Here is a 21075-nt window from a genome sequence, read left to right on the forward strand (position 1 = left end):
TTCGATTCCTATTTCGATATCGACGCGCACTCATCACTGGCAGCCGTAAGCCACCTAAATTCTTTGTTATTGCATTCGGCTATTCGGCTCGAAGATCATTATTTGATCGACTCCCAGGCTCGCCGCGATAATATGCGGGCCCCTGTTATCACTCGCCAGTGGAAGTGCGAGGCCAGAACAGCTGCTAGTCGGACAGCAGCGAAAACAAAAGGCGAGCTGTAACAATAGCCCAGATCCAGATAATCAGCAGTGGAAGATCACTCGGCGGAGAGCCCCCATTCAGAAGTCAGAAGACCGAACAATGAACTAGCACTAGCCGATATAGGAAACAGCAGAGCTCAGAAGAACATTGGGCTGCCGAGGTGTCAACAGGTGTCACACAATGGGCGACCAGCAGGAGGAGGAGACTATCCAGCAGCTCTTGGATTTGCTGCCCAAGGATCAGCGGCATGTCTTTGAGGTTGGTTTTGGCATCCAGTAAAGTCCCAATTACCTTCACATTCACCTTCTTGACAGACCTTCATCCAGTGGCTCCATGGTAAATCCTCAGGACCCATTCAGTCCCACCAGAACGCCCTGCAATCCGTGCTCCAGGCGTCGCCCTATCCCGCCCTGCAACTTCTGCAGTTGCTCCACGAGCGCTCCAAGTTGCACATTGGCCAGATAATCGCCACCCTACTCCGTCAGCTGCTAGACGGCGATGTCTCATCACCGCGTTCCCTTTGTGTGCTGGCCAACTTTCCGGCGAGCATTATAGAGGCGCCCACACTTCGGCAAAAGCTAATGACTCGTCTAGTGGGTGAATCAGTCACCAGCGAGCACTTAATGCTGGCCATGTTGGCGCGCAGCGAGGGGCAGCTCCTGGAAGATCTGCTGCAGGAGCAGCAAGTGGCCTTGCGAACGCAATGCGGCGAGTCGGCGCCCACCAGACTTCTGGTTTTGTGGTTGGCCCTCAGCCAAAGAGAGCACTTCGTGGCCAGTGTGTGCCAACAACTGAAGAACTTTCAATGCTTCAAGGACCCCACGCTGAGGAACACCTTGCTTATCTTGCGACTGGCCAACGAGTTTGCCTTGGGCGCGCAGACTTTGGACGAGCTCGGCTGTCTGGACAAATTCTTAGAGGAGTTCGATGTTAGCGCTGTGCCGGAGGATTTGCAGGAAGTTTATCGTTTTTTCTACGCCGACTTTCAACGCCTGTCCACGCTGCTCAACTTCCTGCGTCCGCGGGAGGTAAGCAAAACCCTTAAGGTGGATGCCCTGCTGCGGGCGCCGGGTGTACTCTCCGTGATACACGAAAATGGAATTCGATGTGAACACCAGGAGCTGCTGCGCCTTCTTGAGGACACCTACAAGTGGCAAAAGCAGACTCCTGCGCTGAAGTGTCACCACCAGCAGGAGGTAGAGATTCTGAGCTACTACACTGCCCTCTGCCATGTGTACAATGTAATCCTGGATCAGGGCGAGACGACGACCAAGGCCAAGCTGGTGCAACTTTCCGGACAATTAAGGCAACTGCACCAGTTGGGAACCTTGTGCTCTCTGCTGGAAGACATATTCCTCTTGGTTTTCCTTCGATGGGAGCAGCTAGAGCAGAATCCTCAGAAAAGAAGGGAAGATGAGGAGGACGACGAGGAAGATGATGATGAGCAGTACGTCGATGATGACGTCGCCTCGGCCCCACGTCCGACCACTGTCCACAGTCAGCGCACTCGCTACGGGTTCATCTGCCGCTCGACCTCGCTGCAGGCACTTTTCACGTTCCTCAAGGCGTTCGTCACCAAGAAGTTGCATTCCCAAGACTACAAGTGCGCCACGGAGCACCAACAAAGATTCCAGCGCTTGGTGGACGCCATTAGCGAAGCTTTGTGGAAGCTGGGAGTTTTGCAGAAGATTGAACAGTCGCTCATCAAGTCAGCGCCATCGATCAGCTGCCTTCTAGAGCCGGAACAGCTACTACAATTGGTCCAACTCCACAGCACCGCCAAGGAGAAGGCCTCTAGCGACGACGAAAGTCGGGAGCGCAGCAACCACGCCTCCAGCCTCAATCGGAGAAAGACCCGTAGGCAACGACGAGCAGCCAGCTTCAGTGGAGCAGTAACTACAAAATCACCCATAGATGGAGGACTCACCATGGAGCAGCTTCGGGCACGGGCGCAATTGCTCAGTGGTAGTGGCAGCAGGAAAAATTCTTGCGTCACCTCTCCGTGTGAGAGGTCCATCATCCCCAAAATGCTCAGTACGCCAGAGCAGCTGGCTATCATGGCGCTGGCCCTAAAGAATTTTAACGATGTCAAGCAGATCATTGAGGTGAGTGGCTACAAATCTTCCGATAACAGTCTCCTTTGTTTTTTATATAGTAAAGATTAGTGATTATATATTATAGATTCATCATTAATGCAAAATGTAATAACAATTGAATAAGTGGTTGTTGAAAATGATAATAGTGCCAGGAAAAACTATAATCTATTTTGCTTACAAAGACTTAAAATAAAATGAATACCTTAAAGTTTAAGATAGAATACTTTGTTACTAATAAAATACTATTTTTCACTTTCGCGGTTCACAGACCTTCCATCTGGAGCAGAGCCAATTAAACCGGGAGCTGCACTTCATGGAGCAGCAGCAACTGGTGAAGCAGAAACTGGCCACCATCTACGCCAATTATCAGGCATTAGAAGCGCAGCAGGCCAACTGTGGAGAGACCACCGTGGAGCAGATCAAGGGTGTGGCGGCCAAGGGATTCGAGCTGTCCAAGATCATCAGCGTTGTGGACAACTTTGCGCAGGCGCAGCGTCTGCAACAAAGCCCCGAGTTAAAAGCCCTCATCTTGCGACTCAGTTCCAATGGACAACAGGGATTTCTTCAGCAGTTCGAGGAGCGCAATCTGAATGCTTTGATCATATGTGATCTTATTGTGAACCTGGGATTCAACCGGGAGATAACCAGCAACTTGTTATTGGTCATTCGGCGCCAGCAGCAGCAGAAGATGACCAACGATGAGGCGTCGTCCTCCCCCGGTTCCAGTGAGTTCGGGGCCATGAATCTCCTGCAGAATCTGTGCGAGTGTATGCGTCTGTTGGAACGATCTGGTCAACAGCCTGCGCTGAATGAGCTGCTCTCTCTGAAGAGTTATCCACTCAGGCCGTCAGTTTTGGCTTTACAGCTCCAACGGGAGGCTGCATTTCAGACGCTCTATCAAAAGGAACCATCCGACTACTCGCATGGTCAGGAACTGCGCTCCAACGCAGGGCAGTTCCAGCAGCTCCGCTCGCGGCACAACTACTATGCCCGCTTCTGCACCTATGTCCAACAACTGGCCCGACTGCTGCAGCTCAGAGATCCCAACCTGGAGTATCACACTACTCAGCTCCTCCGCAACGATCCCTACGAAGTTATTGGAGAACTGATCTACGAGTGCGGCATAACGCCCTTGGAAATCGAGGCTAGTGTAGCGGCTCTCCATCTCAATCTCGTTCACGTGATTTCTCTAAACATCTGCCCCCAGTTGGGCGAGGAACCCACGAAAAAATTGCCACGAATTGTGGCTCCGCAAAAACAGGAATCCATACACAACTATATTTCGCAGCACAACCAGCTGTTGGCTCAATTATTGCTGGCCATACAGCTGGGTAGCCTTCCGGATGGCGAGACAGGTTTAAACTTCTCTTGTCTGGGACAGTTGGTTAATCTGCCTGAGGTGGAGATCCTGACCTCTATGCATGATGGAAATCGTGTGCTGGCCGCCTTGAATGCCTACAAGTTGGATAGTGTCAGCCTGGACCTTTTGGTGCCGGATCGGGAACTGTTACTGCAGATTCTTCTCCTTGGAATTGGTGGACAATCAGGTAAGTGAATAACTTTTTATATCGACCTTTTGGCTCACAAAACAATAATTCCACTTAGATTCTCCAAAGCGGCTAGAATCCCGCATCGACAAGCTGATTGGTGATCTCATTGAGAAGGATCCTCGTAACATACAGCTCGTGGTGCACATGAGCGACCTCGGACTGCGTGCACGCCTGCTGAAGGAGCACTTCACCCGCATTCCCAGCAGTCAGCAGGCCAAGGAGCTGATAGAACGAACACTACAGCACCGCCGAGCGGCCAAGGCTATTCCACCTTTCTTGCGCTCTGAATTGGAACACACGCTGTCGGACATTACGATATACGCCAGAGTGTCGGCTCTGCTTCAGTTCGAGAGCTGGCCGCAAGCCTATGACTTTGGACGCCAGACACCGAATGTGATCTTCGAGCAGTTGTTGCAACGTCGGAGGTTTGGCTTGTGCTTGGAGTGGAGCCGTGTGGTATTCCTGGCTGGATCAGCAGGTCAGCAGCGGGTGTGCTTGCTTACCCTATTGGATGCCCTTCTGGAACTGCGCGATGGTGAGGAGCTGGATGAATCCCTTTTGGGCATTGTGGAAATGTTTCCACCCATTTCGTTGGTCAATTTCCTGGATACACACAAGGATAAGTTCAGGTCATTGCCACTGCTGCAGTGGGTGATTGATTACCTTGAAGGCCACGCTCGCGAACCTCGTCTATATAAGAACTATCAGCTCTCCCTGGAGCTCCTACGGCAAATGGATACCAATGAGCGTTCTCAGTTTTGGAAATTACTCCGACATCCTCTGCTCATCGTAGAGCAATTGGTGATGAATGCCCGCTTCGAACTACTGGGAAAGCTACTAGATGCGGCTCGCTCCAAGTTGCAGAAAGAGAAACCACTGGGCCCGTGTCCTTACTGCTTCGAGAAAACGGGGCATGTATACGATGCCGGGAGTTCAGTTGCGGTTAGTGGAGCAGGAGGCACGCCAGCCAAAATTCGGTTTCAGCTGGGACAAACCACGTCAGAGGCCTTTATTCTACTGAACTTCAACTCCTACCAACAGGATCACTATGTGGGCCAGGAGTGCTTGGACTTGCTCCTGCGAATTTATGCCAGCAAAGCTTTAGACTACCATGTGGCAAATGTACGGTCTGCCTCCGAGCCGGGTTCCCTGGGTACCGATGTCCAAAACTCACTGGACTCCCTTTGTGGTGCCTTCGTGATGCCAAAACAGGCGCCAAACCGACAGCAGTGGACGCGAGACGAGGAGGCTAGCCACTGCATGTGCTGTCGGCGGGCAGCTTTCACCATGTTGATGCGACGCCACCATTGCCGTCGATGTGGTCGAGTGGTGTGCTACGCCTGCTCCACCCATCGGATAAGAATTCCGGAACTCTACGACGAGTTAGAGGTGCGCATCTGCAACGATTGTGCCAGCAGTACGGCTGCCAGGGATCAACGAGATGGTGCCTCTAGTGAGCGTAGTGCTACCTCGGGATCAGGATCAAGGTCTTCCGGACAGAGTGATTACTGTAAATGGCGGTTGAGTGGGATCATAACCCACGACAAGCTACTGCGCGAGGAGTTCTCCTATGAACACGCCCCGAGTGTGGCCCTCAGTTTGTCCATTCTTCGCAATCATGTCGAGCAGCGCAGCTGCGTTGATTTGCTACTCTTCCATTGCCGCAAGCTGGAAAAGCTGATCGTGCCCAATCCAGAAGTAGACTACGGTCTGGTGGCTAAGATGATTAATTGCCTAGCTTTCGCTGCAAAGGTTAGTTATCTTTTTAAAACTAAAAACTAGCAGTTATATTATATCCCATCTATTTATAGGTTCGCGGTGCTCCAGGAGAGATGGAAAACATTCGTGAGCACTCCGAGATCATTATGGCTGTGGTGCAGCAGGGCTGTGAGTCGCTGATCCCAACTGGACCTCTTAACAACCACAATCTCCGCAGACTGGCGGACGCCTTGGTGGAGGCGGAGCATTGGTCCTTAGCTCTGGAAGTGCATCTAAAGTGCGGTTTCGCCACAACGGGTGTGATGGCGGCCCACGGACTAGCATGTCTCCGAGCCGGCTGCTACGATGCAGGCAAGCTGCTGTCTTTATAGTCCCAGGACTTTTTCATAATCAACTCGAATTAATTTCAGCCCGTGAGAAATTCGGCCATTGCATGACCCGCCTTTCCAGTGAGCAGCTAAATAGCAGCATATGCAAGAACATGTTTGGAGTGGCTACCGCAGAGGCGGTTCTGTTGCCAAGAAAGCGGCCACAACGCGGTCCGGCCCTGCTTCAAGAAATCCTGCAGTTGATAGCCGCAATGCCTCAGTCGCAACCCCAGCCGGAGACCCTTCACCGGGCGTCACTCATCCGTAGTTCCAATTCCTCGCTGGCATCGCTTTTCACGCGACGTCGGGAGCCCTACGTCCAGCAGCGTCCTCTTCAGGAACCGGCTCTTAATGTTATGAATGCATTGGCAGGACTTAAGAACATAGCAAAGGGACAGTATGGCGGCCAAATTCTGGCTAGCGAGGAGAGTCGCCGGCAGGAACGCGGCTTCGAGGAATCTCTGCACTATGTGCTTACCTACGGCAGCCACAGTGACATTCTGAACTTCCTGATGTGGCGTGAAGAGCTGCGGGCAGCACTCCGTTACTGGCAGCACCAGCAGTTGGACGCGGATCTTTTCATCCAACACATCTTCCAGCCGCAACTGGCCAACGGTGGTTTAAACGTTTTGATGGATGAACTGCAACAACTGGATGACGCTCAACTCAGCGCCTGGCGCCTGCCGCTGCTGCAGACCTGCCGTCACCTGGAGCAAAATCAGCAACTTAGTTCGCTGTACCAATTGCAGCTGCTGCTCAAGGATCCCATTCGGGCCAGCATGACGTGTGTGAAGTTCTACGCCCTGCAGTGTGAGAACTTCCAGAAGCTGCATGCCAACGCCCAGCACTTGATGTCGGCCCACATGCACCTCCAGGGGGAACTGGATCTTTCCGAGTGGGAGCACCTGCAGCGGCAACAGGGGAGAAGGAGCAGCGTTGCCAGTGGAGCCAGCGTTCGAGGTGCCTGCTTCGCCATGCAAATGGATGCCAGGGCTCTCAATGGGCACATCAATACCATCCGGCGACAGTTGGAAGTGGCAAAGTTTTTGGCGAAATGCGAGAGAGAACAGGCACCAGAGGAGCCGCTCAATACTATGCAGATTCTGAAGCAGGTAGAGAAATGATTCTCATTTATTTGAACTTACTTTATATTACAAATTGCTTTTCTGGAAGATACGACTCGAGTCTAGTCGAGGAACTCTGCCCACTCTGTTTGAAGGCGCCGCAGATCGCATCCAGATCTGCATCCTGATCCTAATGTGCGGCAAAAACATAGACGAAGGTTTCGGACTGGCTTATGGGTAATTAAATTATTATTTAAATTTAAGTGTTATTTCTTATTAATATTTTATTTATTACCAGAATTATGCAGGAATACAAGCTGGCGGCCATCAAGGTGTTTGGAGCCACAGCCAAATACCTGGCCAGGAATCAGCGCCTGGCCGAGGTGGAACGTCTGCTGGACTGCATAGCGAGCAACAACGGCGGGGGCATTTCCGCGGAGTCCGACGAGATCCTGTCGATCGCCATCAATGCCGCCGTGCACAGCAGTGCTCCGGAAACTAGGCAGATGCTAGATCGGTTGATCAAACGCATCGGCAGCGTGGAGCTGCGGGTCTCCTCCTACATCTACATCGGGCAGCTAAAGTCCGCCTATCTGCTGGCCAACAAGCACGAGCGATTGGGTGACATCCGGCGTATCCTGCGGCAGGCGGAGCTCACCGGCCAGGTTCATATCAAGAGGCTGTGCGAGATGAAGCTCCAGCTCAGCGCCCCGCCCCCGCCTGTGTGATAGCGTTACTCCTCGGGCAATAACTCTTTGTTAATATTTTATATAGGGGATTTCAATAGCTTGATAAATACTAAAATGATGATTTTTAAGGTTTGTACCTTGTTGAATTCTTTAAGAATCTTCACATATCCAAATAAGCTCAATCTCAATTAAATTGTGTATCAGGTATCTATTTAACAACATTTTAAAATCATCATTTGAGCATTTACCTAGTGAGAACCCTAACTTTTTGTATCTGGGCTAGAATAGGAATTTGTTTTTAGAATTTAACATTTACTTAGATCAATTTTAACCTTTCCAAAGGGCCAGCAAGTATTCCACCCTCGAGCTCAAAAAGACTCTCCCAACAAGTAACCAAATTATATTATTATTGATTGTACTGTATTATCTCAATGTTATTTTTATATTAATTATACTGTTATATGTTTATTCCCAAGGCGCGTATGTTTGAATTTTTTGTAGGATTGCTAACACTGATAAAGATGAACTTAACAGCACTACAGAATGATATTTTGATAGTATAAATATATAGAAATTTCAAGCAATGCGGGCGGTTATACAGAGGGTTAAGGCCGCCAAAGTGACGGGTATGCTACGACTCAAAAGCTTCTATCCCTGATATAGCTTTAGCCTGTTTTCATAGTGCTGGATGAGCTGGTGTCCTCCATTGGACCGGGCCTGTGCGTGCTGGTGGGAATCAAGGCCAGCGATACGACGAAAGATGTTGAGTACCTGTAGGTAATTTCCAGTCAGGTAAAAACCAGCCTAGCGAAGGATCACTGAGCATATTGATTACCTTTTCAGGGTCCGAAAAATCCTGGCCCTCCGCTTGTTCGAGGAGGACGGCAAGCGGTGGCAAAAGTCCGCCAAGGATCTCAACCTAGAGCTGCTCTGCGTCTCACAGTTCACTTTATACCACCGGCTCAAGGGCAACAAGCCGGATTTCTCGGCTGCCATGAAGGGCGAGGAGGCGCAACAGCTGTACAATCACTTCCTGGAGCGCCTAGGTCAATCCTACGATAGCAGCAAGATTAAAGGTGGGTCTAAGAAGTGCACCTGTGGGCCATAAATAAAACCCTCTTCCATCAGATGGCAAATTCGGAGCCTACATGCAGGTTCACATAGAAAACGATGGACCCGTGACCATCAACCTGGAGAGTCCCGAGGAGAAGCAAGCCAACGAGGAAGTGGACAAGTGAAGACCAAATATACAAAGATCACATTTATGTACCACGGGGTTTTTATTAAGTGTTATTTTTTTTAGCAGCAACTTAAACCTACAAAAATCAGCGTACTAGTCCTTAGGCTTCTAACATCTCCAGATCCTCGATTCCCATGCCCTCCTCGAGCTTCTTCTCGAGCTCGCGCGCATCCACGTAGGTGATCTTCTCCTCGGGCAGGTCCTCCTCCATGAGGGCGGCCTCCTCCGCCGCCTCCTTGGCACGGCGCTCCCTGAGCCCAGCGGCTGGAGAGCGGATCAGGGACATGTTGCGCTGCACATCCTTGACGTCCATCTGGATCTCGATCTGGCGACCCTTGCGCAGGCGCTCCATCACGAACTGGCTGGTGCGCTTCTCCTTGATCTCCGTCACCCGCTTGATGGCCTCCAGAGCCTTCTGCCAGGTCTCGCGGCTGTATTTGATGGGCACGTTGCGGCGCTTCTCGAACTCGAAGCTGGGATCGATGGCCAGCTCCTTGCCGGCGGCCTTGCGGTGCGCCTTCGTCCAGCCGACCTTGCGGGGGTTCTTCTTCCGCTTGAAGGCCTTGTGGCACTTGCCGCGACAGAATTTGAAGATCTGCAAGGGAATGGAGTGAACCAAAATAAACATCGCAGCACACGTAAACAGGACAGCCAATCGATCCTACCTTGCAGTCATTTCGCACAAAGTTCACCCCGTGGCCTGGGTATATCTTGCTGGAGCAAAAATAACACGTTTCAATGCGCATTTTCGCAAATTACGGCGTATAATTTGCGAAAAAAAAACAAAGCGCAACAGCTAGCACGTGTGCTGCTGAAGAAGAAGAGAGATGAAAGTATATCGGTATCGGTGTTGGGCAGCGTGACAAGAGCTGCCAATTTAGCTATTTTGCAGAGGTTGAAAAGTGACGCTATCTTAGCTTATAAAATCATCTGGTAGCTTCATGTACTTTTGCGCCCTACGATTCCAAACTCAAGTATGTCCAACTTATTACATTTTCAAATATAATGTTTACCAAAGGTTTTTGAGGCGAAGTGTGCAAGTGTGGATGCTACAGGAAATAATCGTTCTTCGGCCCTGGCTTCATTTGTTATAGTTAGTTAGTTAAATCGCAGCATCAGGTGGTTGCGATTTGATTCAAAAACAAAACTGATTGATAAACTTGCCGATTAATTAATTTTTAAAAATATTGAGTTCATAAAATGTTCACACCTTTCTTTTCAGTTTTTGATAAATTGTTAAAAAAAATTGAGTTCATAAAATTTTCACACCTTTCTTTTCAGTTTTGTACATCTGATTTGTGTAAGGCTCATGAAAAATACGAATGTTGCTATAAAAGGTAGAAAGGTTTAGGACTTAGACAGGATAGATACGTTTTAAGAGTTTTGAAGAAGCTCGAAATAACACAAACCATTAATTTATAATTTAGTTTTTATATGCTCATAGGTTCTGGAGTATTTTACAAAACTGTATTTTGTTTAATCGAAACATTTCATCACAGGCAATAATAAATGTAATTATTCATTCAACAAATAAATAACTTAAAATTTCTTAAAAACATTATTAATCTTTTAATAATATAAGCATAGCCCTAAGAACGCGGCAGTCTCTGAAAAGATACAAGAGTGATAACATAAATAAATATTTCTTTAATTCGATTAAATAAATAAATAACAAGTTAAAGTCAAAACATTTTTTTTGGATTAGTTTCAATCTATCAGCTGCTTCAATTCCCTTATCCGACTCAAGATGCGCGGGCTTAAGAACTCGGCTACGTTGCAACTTGTCTCCTGCTCCACGATATCCGGCTCCTCCTTGGCAACTTCGCTGCAGGTACCCCATTCCCTGGATTCATTATCGAACTGTACGCGAAATTGCCCAAAATTTGGGCTCAGATTTACGAACACGGTGAGAACTCGTGTGCGAATATCAACGGTGCTATCTTTGTGCCTTGGCCAGTTCCACTTGTACCAAAACTCTCCCAAGTCCCGGAGCACATACTCCAAATCAGATCGCAGTTCGGATGAGAGATGGGGGAATAGGCAGCTCAGCAGAGGACCACGCACGTTGCACAACCTTTCGTCGATCTTGACCAATGCGTCCTGATAAGTCGCACCGGGTAGGTGTCGTTCGATGCGATACTTCATGATTTGCTGAACAGTTAGTCGGTTTACAAAACAGAAGCGATCCAGGTCACGGAATACAACGGTGCGCTGAAGAGGAGAAGCACCAAGGGGCTCTGGAGCACGAGGCTCGACCAAAACAGTATCAGTAGGTTCTTCATTTACCTGGCGAGTGTTGACGTTCGTGGAATCTAGCAGGTGCTGCAGCTGGGTGCATTCCAGAAGTGTGTTTCCAGCGGCGAACTCCTGCGAGGGAGTGATGGTGACCTCTGCCGGTTGCGGCGATGGTGCATTTTGAAGATTAGGAGGTTTCTCCAATATGTTCTTCTCTTCTGGCTGATGCGTCGCCGTTGCTTGACAATCTTTTCGATTATTCCCTCCAGACTCAACACGCACCATTATACCAATCGGCAGCGGCTGGAACTCATGTCGCAACTGTGGCACCTTTTCGTTAACCACTTTAATTCGCTTACTAGGCAATTCTACGGATGGTGACCGTCTCTTTCCCAGAACCACAGGAATCTGAACCTGCGCGAGCTTGGACTGATCGCGCGTTGGAGCCACATTAGCCGACAATTCTTTAGAGGTTGGGGCTTCCAACATATTAAAGTTCTCGTCAGTTTCGCTGTCATTCTCACACAGGATCAAATTTAGCTTCTGGCCGGCTGCCATCTCTTTTGGTTTTGTGATGGCAAAGCAGGACAAACTCGATCCTTCATTTTGGCTGGCATCCAAGTCTATTATTTGCTCCTGGGGCGTGATTTCTTCCCATTGGCAATTTTCGGAGCTGGAAAGGGTGGCACGTTGGTTGTTGGGCAAACTTATAGGCTCCTTCTTGACCGTCACCAACACCGACGACGTTGGCAGATGATCATTAGGAGGAGTTTCTGGAACTGTTTCCTCTGGTGTTAGTGGATCGTCTGCCAGTTGTGGCACTTGGGAAGCTGGGTCCACACACTCTATGTCTACAAAGTTTGAACTGTTGAGCTGAGTGGGCGGACAAGTTGTTTCCTCTGGAAGGTAAGTTATGATTAGAATACAAGTTTTTTCAAATTCGCGTCGATTACATACCACACACTGTATCAGAACTTGAGGCAATTGAAACAACTTCGGTTGGACTATTTTCATATTCGCTTTTCACACCACAAATTGGCCCTAGAAATAAAATCATTACATAAATAACCAACCGTACAGAAATTATTCCGCAAAATAGGGCTCACTTAATGAAATCCCATCGAGAGACGACTCCACTTCCCCAATTTCGGCATTCAGTACCTCTTCAGCGATCTGAGGTACCCGTGAAATCCACATGTTACGTGTCCAACAAGCCGCATATAGTTTCTCTCTCTCTTGGCACAACTGGACTACATCATCAATTATATCGCCGGTGTGATAGGTGTACTCCTCTTCGACGATCTTGTCGAAATCCGAGTAGGAACCTAACTCCCAAGGGCTCAGTATTTTTGGCGATATACTTGACAGTTCCAGCTTATCCAGCTGCACTCCCTTACTATGGAGAAGCTGTTTTAAGAATCCCAAACGGACATATAGATTTATTGGCCAGTTGCCAAGACCCACGACGTGGCGAAAGCAACACTGTAAATCTTCATCGCGTTTGTACAAGGCCTCCGCGTCATGGATACTCGTGTATTGACAGAATTCCTGAAGAGTTAGTTGGTATAGTATACGCCAAATGGTCCTCATGAGGCCTTGGCTTGTGCAGATCATGTACCTCATATTGTGATCCTATTATGGGTGGAATAAAAATGATTTTCTTAAATATTTTTTTAAAATATTATTTTTACCTTGTCATTTTCAGCGAAAAATATATCTTTAGCTTGGCCGAGAAGTGTTTCATCATCTGTATTTCGGGGTGAACTCGGTGCAACTGAAGGATTTTCATCTGTTTTCGTCGATACCCCTTCATCTCTGGAAATATTTTCTGATGCGCATTTTGGACTGCTCGGACTAGTTCCTCGATTGTTGGACGTTTCAACCTGGATCTCCATTCTATTCGCCTGTTCTAGTTCATCTACTGGTTGCTTTGAACTTTCCTCCAACTCATTCTCTTTAGAGGCAGTGATAAGCTTGATGGGATCATGATCTTCGCTGATTTTATCGACCTCGATGGGATTTGAAGTTGGTACCGGCTGATTTTCTTTTGATGCAGTTGTTGCAGTTTCATCAGGATTGGTATCTGAATGTAAAGGTTCCTTTTGAGCCAGTCGGTAGTGATTGAATTGGATTTTAAGAGAATCTTGCATTTCCGGGCAGGTGCTACCATCAAACAAGTAGGTAAACATATTGTGGGCCTCGAGTTCAACCGCATCGATCTCTGGTTTGCTAAACAAAAAATGAGCAATTTACAGAAAATTTTGGAATTGGCTCACTTACCAATTTAATTCTAACATCCTGGCTGCATTACAATCTTCCGAAATGTGCAAAGGTTTTACAACTGTTTGTTCATTATGCGATTCCATTATCTCAACTGGAAAAAAGTGGTTTATTTCGGGATGAGTAACAACATCAGAGGCGACCAAAGTAGTTTTGCATTGATTTTCTAACAGCGGTTGGTTAGCTATAGGCGTCGCTTTCTTTTCGTTTTTTGTTATTTGCCTGCTACAATTATTAACATTTTATTATGAGATATGAAAAAATAAACACGGTATATACCTTTCTTTTCTTTTTGGTATAACATTTCTAGGTACCGCAAAAACCGCTTGGCTGTTTGGCTTATCTTCAATTTCCTCGCTGGGTTTCTCTGCGGTACAAACATCCTGGCAATCTGGTTCCTTTGGAAATACCTCTCTATTACTCGGCGGAAAACATAATAACTTTTCTAGCATTTTGCTGGGACACGGCTTAAACCGGCAAACGAATCTCTCCCGCATTTCCTGCCCGGAATAGAAGCCTTGGTAATATTCCCGAATAACATCCTCCTTGGATTTTTCTTTGTACTCGGGACACAAGAGCATTTCAGTAGCAATTTCATTTAGATTGCTTACATGGTGTTTGAACGTTTTCAAAGATACTGGAGGAGGTATTTGGCCGCTGCAATATAAAAAATGTTAAAAGGAAATGCGGAAAATAAACACACGTTTTAAGTACCTGTTCTCGGTAACATCTTCGTTTTTCTCTATCACATTGTTGGGACTGGCGCGTCTTCCCTCGCAGGGGTTCTTTGTGGTGCAAACATCCTGGCAATCTGGTTCATTTGGACAAACCTCCATAACACTCGGTGGTCGGTGCTCTACCGGTTTCTCGGGAGGACAAGTCACTTGGATTTCAATTGCCTTCGGAACATCCTTCTTATCTTCTGAGGCAAAGAGACACATAGTTTTTGTGGCTGCCTCATCCAATGGTTTTGCGCTTTCTAGAAACTTGTTCAGCATGTTGGAATCCGTGCAGTTAAATTTATATGGAATTTTTTTGCGAAATTTCTCGTTGTGAACATAGAATCTATTATAAGACTGGCGAAAGATTTTTCCGCACTGTGGATTCGACGTATCAGCAATTAATTCTTTTAGTACACCCTCATTTCGAGCGTAATGTTTCTTTAGAATAATAGGAATAATCTCGTCGTAATTAATGTAGTTTCGAAATGTATTATAAGAAACAGGAAACCTAAAGCGACCCCACCTAGGAATATTAAGAAACAGTTAATCGAAAATCAAGAAAATTACATTCATGTTTCCTTACTTTCCAATGCTCACTTCAACATCAGTCTCAAAGGGAAGACTCCTAAAATGGTAGATTATAGGTTTTCTTTTTGAAAGACGAATTTAGGGATACATACTTTGCAATTTGATTCACATTATTAGCTTTTGCAGGGGACCTCTCAGGCGTCTTCGACCTGGGCTGTTCGAGTCCTGCCGAAGGAATAGCTAACTGCGGCAGTTTTACCATGCTAATTATCCTTGGAAAGAATATATATTTTATTTATTTCCAATTTTTTGGAAAACATAATTTAGAAAAACTTACTCTACAACTTGATTCACATTTTTGGCTTTTGCTGGGGACCTCTCGGGACTCTTGGACCTGAGCTGTTCGAGTCCTGCCGAAGGAATATCTAATTGAGGCAGTTCGACCACAGCCTTCTTGCTAATGGTGCTTGGAAAGAAAATATAATTTGTTTATTTATAGTATTTTGGAAAATATATAATTTATTGATACATACTCTACAAATTGATCCTCATTATTAGCTTTGGCAGGGGAACTCTCAGGAGTCTTAGACCTGGACAGTTCGAGTCCTGCTAAAGGAATAGCTAACTGCGGCAATTCGACGGCAACTTCCATACTTATAATCCTTGGAGAGAAAATATAATTTATTTATTTAAAGTTTTTGGAAAAAATATAATTTATTGATACTTACTCCGGGACTTGAGCGGACTTTTTGGCATCTTCAGATCTTGCTACATTTTCTTTTCCAGCTTTAGCTTTTTCAGTGGACTTCTCGGGACTCTTGTACACGGGCAGTTGAAGAGCTGGTGAGGGATTGGCTAGTTGCGGCAAGCTTTGTCTTAGTTCCTCGGCAACCTTCTTGCTGAGAACGGCTAGCATGCGAGCCTGCATGGTCGACGTTCCTGGCCGCAGCTCATACTCATACTTCTCCCGGATCTCTGGAGTTATGTAAAATGCCAGGTAGAAGTCGAAAGCACACTCTTGGAAGTCCTTGCTCTCATAATAATTGTCCTTTTGCTTCATTTGCTCCACAATGTCAGATAAGTTCGACAAATTCTCCTTGAACAACACAAAAGTGACGATGGATCTTTGGAATATTAAAAGACACAATTAGGGATATACATGTAGTGAGACATTTTCGATGCTCACTTGTTTTCAAGCGTCTTTCTGGCAGCATACTCTGCCATACTCTTTACGGCCATTGCGTCATGCGGTCTTCCAGATTTGAGCAACCTAGCCAAAAGGATATCCGGAACTTCCTTGAATAAATTCGTAGAGGATCGCCTTTCCGGATGCATATAGAAGCGGTTATAGAACTTTCTAAGCAGCTGCATTCGGTAATGGTCATCGGCCGCAAGCTTTAGATAATCCTGGCTCTTGGCGATCCTTTTAAATACCTCCATCTTGTTGAGGTTCTTTTCGAATATTTTAAAGGATACCGGAAAGACAAAGGTGCCAGCTCTGAAGAGAGATTCGAAAGTTGGTAACGCGTTTAGTTTAGAAAGGTTGCTACTCACTTGTCCACTCTAACCGTAACACCGTCGCAGTCTGGTGATGAATCGCTCTCTGATTTGACTATAACGTTGGGCGTGGGTTGCAACTGGCTTTCTACAACCATCGCCTCGGATTCTGGTTGCGGGAGCGGTGAAGCTTCTGGGCGGGAATGTGATGCATTGATGATGTTATCAGGCGTCTTTGCAGGCTCGGGCATCTTGAGCAATTTCGAGCGAATCCGCCCGGGACATGGTCCGACCTTAAACGGATACTGCTCCCGAATACTGGGATTCCGGTAGAACTCTTCGTAGTACCACCGAGTCCAGTGGTCTAGCGTTTTACTGCCATCATTGGCAGCCTTCAACTGGAGTGCTATTTCTTGCAAGTTTACAATCAACCGCTGAAATTCCTTGAAGGAAACGGGAAAGCTGCTATCTCTAAAAGTACATATATTCGCTTTTTAAGCTGCAGTTTAGTGGAGAGAGAATTTTCCATGAACTTACCGCTTCCCTATTGAGGTCTTCTCATTTGTCACAGACATCACAATAATTAACAAAAACCATTAAAAATCAAAGACGCAACTTAAACCGCGTAAAATTTGCAAAAGTTAGGATTTGTGTGACCGTGCAAATGATCCTTAAAAATACCACCGGATGGGCCAATAGCAATAGTTATCGAGTATTTGATAACAATATATAACTAAGCGAAAGCACTGGCAAAGCAAACAAGGATTGAGTTCTGATTCTTGATTAAATCGATTTTAAAAATAATTAAATAAATTAATAACAAATAACGAAATAAACATGTACCTTAGGAAAAAATTTAGCGTTCAAAAATATAATGTCTACACCCCAAACCCAAGTCCAATAAGAATTCTGAGTTATAACTTTCAGAAAGTACCTCATTTCAATTTCAATTCCCATTAATATGTGTTAAATTCGTATGTTTCTAATGTTCCAACTAGTTAAAATGGTTTCACCTGTTCTCCGATAACACCGACAACATCAGCTGTTGCGCCAGCTGCTCTTCAGCGCCAGCTCTGGTCACACCGCCAGCATCCAAACAACAATTCCGCAGGGCAGAGCAGCCCCCAAAAAGTGGACACATCACCGAGATCGCGAACGAGATCTTGCTGACGTGCGACCAGATGCAGAGCCCCGCCTTCGCGTACCGGGAAAACGCAGATCACTCGCCGCGCGCCATGTACATGCGCGACTGGCGGTCGGCCCTGCGGACGCCCACGTACCGGATTGGGAATCGGACGGTGCGCTTTAACTACCACTTCGCCCTGCTCATCGCCTGCGCCCTCATTCTGGCCCTGCTCTTCTACTTTTCGCGCCAGGGCTCGCACTCTTCCTCCTCTTCGGACGGCTACTGGCTGCGCCGGAGCTTCACGGATGCCCGGAGTCTGGACAATGGTGCGGTGGTCCATGTCTACAATGCCACATATCCGCTGACACCGCCCATGGTGCTGCGTGGCGGGGTGATCAACTACCGGATAGCCATGATCGCCGACCTGGACACCAACTCCAAGGTGACCAAGAGCGACGGCAGCATCACGTGGCGAAGCTACCTGAAGAAGGGCTACCTCACCTACACGGTGGCCAGGGCCGAGATCCAGATCAGTTGGGATGATGGAGCGCCCACGGCGCTGGAATCTGCATTTGCGCTGAAGGGTCGAGGTATGGAGCTCTCCGAGCTGGTCACATTTAACGGGCGCCTCCTCAGCTTCGACGATCGCACGGGGCTGATATACGAGATTGTGAACGACAAGCCCATTCCCTGGGTGATCCTGCTCGATGGCGACGGGCACAGTGCCAAGGGCTTCAAGTCCGAGTGGGCCACAGTGAAGCAGCAAACACTATATGTCGGCTCCATGGGCAAGGAGTGGACGACGAGTGCGGGCGACTTTGAGAACAACAACCCCATGTACGTAAAGGCAATCTCGCCATCCGGTGAGGTGCGGTCCCTCAACTGGGTGGACAACTTCAAGCAGCTGCGCCTGCAGTCCCAACAGATAGCCTGGCCAGGCTACATGATCCACGAAAGTGGAACCTGGTCGGACGAAAAGCATCGGTGGTTCTTCCTGCCCAGGCGCTGCTCTAAAGAAAAGTAAGGATGCTTATCAGGCTGCTAAATTTATACTAACCCACCTATTTCCCGCAGATACAACGAAACCAAGGACGAGTACATGGGTTGCAATGTCCTGGTGTCCGCCGACGAAAGCTTCACGAATATCGAAACCGTACGCCTTGATCCTGAGAATACAACGCCCACGCACGGCTTCTCAAGCTTCAAGTTCCTTCCCGGCACCGATGACTCCATTATAGTGGCCCTCAAGTCGGAGGAGCTGAACGGCAAGACGGCCACCTTCATCACAGCCTTTGACATTACGGGCAAGACACTGCTGCCCGAGGTGCGGATCGAAACGGATTACAAGTACGAGGGATTCGAGTTCATTTAGCTCGACATCCCACGCCATACCACCACACTCCACTCGACTTCGATCCAGGTGCTCCAGTTTTAAGTGTGTACATAATGTATTAATGTCCCATACGGTAAGCTTTATATTTAAAGTCAGCTAAGTTAGTCCAGAGATGCTCATCTGCCTCGTGACCCGTGACTCCATATCCCGTCTTGTACCATAGCACAAATCCAATTTAGTTTATTTTTATTGAAATTGAAATATAAAACGTACAAAGCCGGTGGCAAACTCAGAAATCCCCTGGATCACATGACTTTAACCTTGGCATCCAATCCGGCCACCAGAAGATCGGCTTCATCCACGCGTCCCTCGCTGGCGCGCACCTCTAGTCGATCGGCGTTGTGGTTGACGTTCCAGAGTTCGGGAAGGAAGCGGGGTTGCATGGTGTGCAGGAAGTGCTCTCGCCACAGCCGCTCCAGCTCCACTAGGCCGCCGAAATTATCGCGATACTGCTGAACCACCCGTTCGCCGTGCTGGCAGTAGTCAGCGTTCTCCAATCGGTATTCCACGCTGGCCGCCTGGCGCAGCAGGTCTTCCGTGACCTCCGTTTGATCGGTATAGTATTCGAGGAGTGTTCGCTGCATTTCCGCCACCTTGGCAGCGGGAATTTTGGCGCCATGATGGAGTAGGGCCTTGCCAGCGGATTGAACACGTCTGGAAAGTACAAAAATGATTACGTATTTTATCATAACTAGTTTAAAAATAATGTTTCGGAAGTAATGTGGAACAAGTATGATAGCATACATACGTCTCGAAAGATAAGACTTCGCGGAATGTATATACACTCCCCTAAATGTAGCTCAAAATCATACTTGCTCAAATGTTCCTTACATTCAAAAATTTATAAATACTAACTTAAGCTCCGGATCATCGCGGTACTTGACGGATCCGTCTTCGTGCTTGAAAGGAGCTTCGCACTGGGCAGCCAGTTTGTTGCGCACCCTCAGATCGGAGATGTTGCTCAGCTGGTGGCAGGTGGGACAAAGGAGGAGCACGTCGTGGGAGGTGTGCGACTTCATGACCATCGGAAAATGCTTTCTGTACTCCCGTGGCACCACATTCTTCCGGATGTAGGCATCCCGGTCGCCGCACACCACGCACTGGTTTTCCTTGGGCGTTTGGTAGTAGCGACCTACATCGCCCACAGCTCGTCCCGCTGGTTCGAAGTTAAGGCGCACGGTGAAGGGCTCCTCGCTAATTTGGGTGCCCAGATTTTGGTTTAGATACCAGGATGCCTTTCGTCGGTCAATGGTGCAAAGGAGTTCGCCATCGGGCGCCTGCAGCAGGCAGTTGTCGTAGAAGTCCTTGGACCGGGTGGTCATTTGGCGGTATGGTTGCTTCCTGTGCAGCCCATTCTTTCCTTTGCCTTGTGCCAAACCCTTTGAACGCGTAACTCCGCTGAGTGAGAAGCCCTTGGTAAAGTCGACGTCCAGAAAGGGTTCGAATGAGGTGCGCAGGTTTTTGTCGTCCTCTGGACACCGCTGCCAGAAGTGTCTGGGCTGCAGATCCCTGCACAACTTCTGGTAAATGGCCACGGCCACCAGGGCGTCGTTGGCAGCATAATCCAGTTGCTTTGATTCCAGTTGCTTGGCCTCCCAGTTGGAGCACGCCAAGCGCCAGTGCTTGTCCAGTTTGTAGTTCAGATGTGTCTGGGAGAGCTTGCCTAGACCCTCGGGCTTGTGGTTCGCCATGACGCACAGGAAGCGCAGATCCAGAGTGCTCGCCACGCCCACTCCGTAGTCGTGGGAGAGCTTCTTGGCATCTTCTTGCGGTGCCACGCCCACTTTGATCACGGCATCGTCCTCGAGCAGCTCTCGCAGGTCCTTGGGTATCTGCTTCATGTGACAGAGCCGGAAAAGGGCACACAATCCTCGGTGGGAGCTCAGCTGGAGGAGGGCCACTGGTCGCCGGCTGCCGCCCACTGTGATCCATTCGCAGTCGAATCCTAGGACTTTAAAAGTCTCGCAGTGGCTGAGGGGTAGGGGTTAATTAAATCCCTGGTTGGATAAGGATTAAGTGCAATACCCACATCTTTAGTTCATTCAAAACCCATCGCGTGGCAGGATCCTGGACGGAGTTGATCACTTCTATGTGACGCTGGGGCACCAGGCAGTTTGAGGACCACACGCGACGCAGGGGACCTAGAAGCTTCTGCCTGTGCCGCACCAGAACGTAGACCAGGCCCAGGCCGGCAGCCACAATCGCCCATTTCCTGGTGCTAGCGACTCCTGATTCCTGGCTCATTGTTTTCCTTTCGGAGAGAAACAGCTGATTGAAGGACTGCCAACTTGGGTTTTCTACAGAACAAACTAGCTAGAAAGGCGTAACGGAAATTTGAAAATGTTGCTGTAAAGAAATTTAAAAAG

The 21075-nt window shown here is 48.1% G+C and overlaps 6 protein-coding genes across 12 annotated transcripts; 3 read left to right on the forward strand and 3 right to left on the reverse strand.

The window, feature by feature from the left end:
- Positions 1-27: 27 nt before the first annotated feature.
- LOC119563356 (zinc finger FYVE domain-containing protein 26 homolog) lies at positions 28-8163 on the forward strand. The gene is made up of 8 exons (XM_037876709.1): positions 28-460; positions 517-2307; positions 2567-3845; positions 3904-5600; positions 5660-5918; positions 5978-7047; positions 7109-7236; positions 7298-8163. The coding sequence occupies exons 1-8, from the start codon at positions 383-385 to the stop codon at positions 7725-7727; spliced, it is 6732 nt and encodes a 2243-aa protein (XP_037732637.1). The 5' UTR covers positions 28-382; the 3' UTR covers positions 7728-8163.
- A 37-nt stretch (positions 8164-8200) lies between these two features.
- LOC119563377 (D-aminoacyl-tRNA deacylase) lies at positions 8201-8953 on the forward strand. 3 transcript variants are annotated; one of them, XM_037876740.1, is made up of 4 exons: positions 8201-8314; positions 8371-8465; positions 8532-8764; positions 8817-8953. In XM_037876740.1, exons 2-4 carry the CDS (start codon positions 8377-8379, stop codon positions 8924-8926), a joined length of 432 nt encoding a protein of 143 aa, XP_037732668.1. In that variant the 5' UTR covers positions 8201-8314; positions 8371-8376; the 3' UTR covers positions 8927-8953. The 3 variants fall into 3 exon arrangements, with proteins under 3 accessions (XP_037732668.1, XP_037732660.1, XP_037732676.1); XM_037876732.1 differs by having other exon boundaries at positions 8202-8314; positions 8371-8461; XM_037876748.1 differs by lacking the exon at positions 8817-8953 and having other exon boundaries at positions 8202-8314; positions 8532-8672.
- LOC119563366 (probable ribosome biogenesis protein RLP24) lies at positions 8950-9755 on the reverse strand. Its single transcript, XM_037876720.1, has 2 exons — positions 9594-9755; positions 8950-9523 (listed from the first exon to the last, which is right to left on the reverse strand). Exons 1-2 carry the CDS (start codon positions 9672-9674, stop codon positions 9029-9031), a joined length of 576 nt encoding a protein of 191 aa, XP_037732648.1. The 5' UTR covers positions 9675-9755; the 3' UTR covers positions 8950-9028.
- Positions 9756-10371: 616 nt separating this feature from the next.
- Positions 10372-16868, reverse strand: LOC119559945 (protein telomere ends associated). 4 transcript variants are annotated; one of them, XM_037873199.1, is made up of 16 exons: positions 16728-16868; positions 16248-16661; positions 15880-16191; positions 15422-15817; positions 15227-15355; positions 15031-15159; positions 14846-14965; positions 14749-14790; positions 14158-14688; positions 13723-14100; positions 13444-13668; positions 12855-13392; positions 12270-12795; positions 12121-12204; positions 11215-12062; positions 10372-10535 (listed from the first exon to the last, which is right to left on the reverse strand). In XM_037873199.1, exons 1-16 carry the CDS (start codon positions 16763-16765, stop codon positions 10518-10520), a joined length of 4728 nt encoding a protein of 1575 aa, XP_037729127.1. In that variant the 5' UTR covers positions 16766-16868; the 3' UTR covers positions 10372-10517. The 4 variants fall into 4 exon arrangements, with proteins under 4 accessions (XP_037729127.1, XP_037729120.1, XP_037729112.1 ...); XM_037873192.1 differs by lacking the exon at positions 10372-10535 and having other exon boundaries at positions 10593-12062; positions 15031-15150; XM_037873184.1 differs by lacking the exon at positions 10372-10535 and having other exon boundaries at positions 10593-12062; positions 13444-13665.
- Positions 16869-17117: 249 nt separating this feature from the next.
- Positions 17118-18945, forward strand: LOC119555799 (apyrase). 2 transcript variants are annotated; one of them, XR_005219941.1, is made up of 3 exons: positions 17118-18336; positions 18391-18751; positions 18810-18945. XR_005219941.1 is itself a non-coding variant. In XM_037867425.1 (2 exons), the coding sequence occupies exons 1-2, from the start codon at positions 17372-17374 to the stop codon at positions 18686-18688; spliced, it is 1263 nt and encodes a 420-aa protein (XP_037723353.1). In that variant the 5' UTR covers positions 17119-17371; the 3' UTR covers positions 18689-18945. The 2 variants fall into 2 exon arrangements, 1 of the variants encoding a protein (XP_037723353.1); XM_037867425.1 differs by having other exon boundaries at positions 17119-18336; positions 18391-18945.
- On the reverse strand, positions 18879-20982 carry LOC119555783 (exonuclease 3'-5' domain-containing protein 2). Its single transcript, XM_037867424.1, has 3 exons — positions 20739-20982; positions 19565-20680; positions 18879-19363 (listed from the first exon to the last, which is right to left on the reverse strand). Exons 1-3 carry the CDS (start codon positions 20951-20953, stop codon positions 18955-18957), a joined length of 1740 nt encoding a protein of 579 aa, XP_037723352.1. The 5' UTR covers positions 20954-20982; the 3' UTR covers positions 18879-18954.
- Positions 20983-21075: the final 93 nt, after the last annotated feature.

Source organism: Drosophila subpulchrella, chromosome 3R (assembly GCF_014743375.2).
Source record: "Drosophila subpulchrella strain 33 F10 #4 breed RU33 chromosome 3R, RU_Dsub_v1.1 Primary Assembly, whole genome shotgun sequence".
In the NCBI taxonomy this organism is placed as follows: Eukaryota; Metazoa; Arthropoda; class Insecta; order Diptera; family Drosophilidae; genus Drosophila; species Drosophila subpulchrella.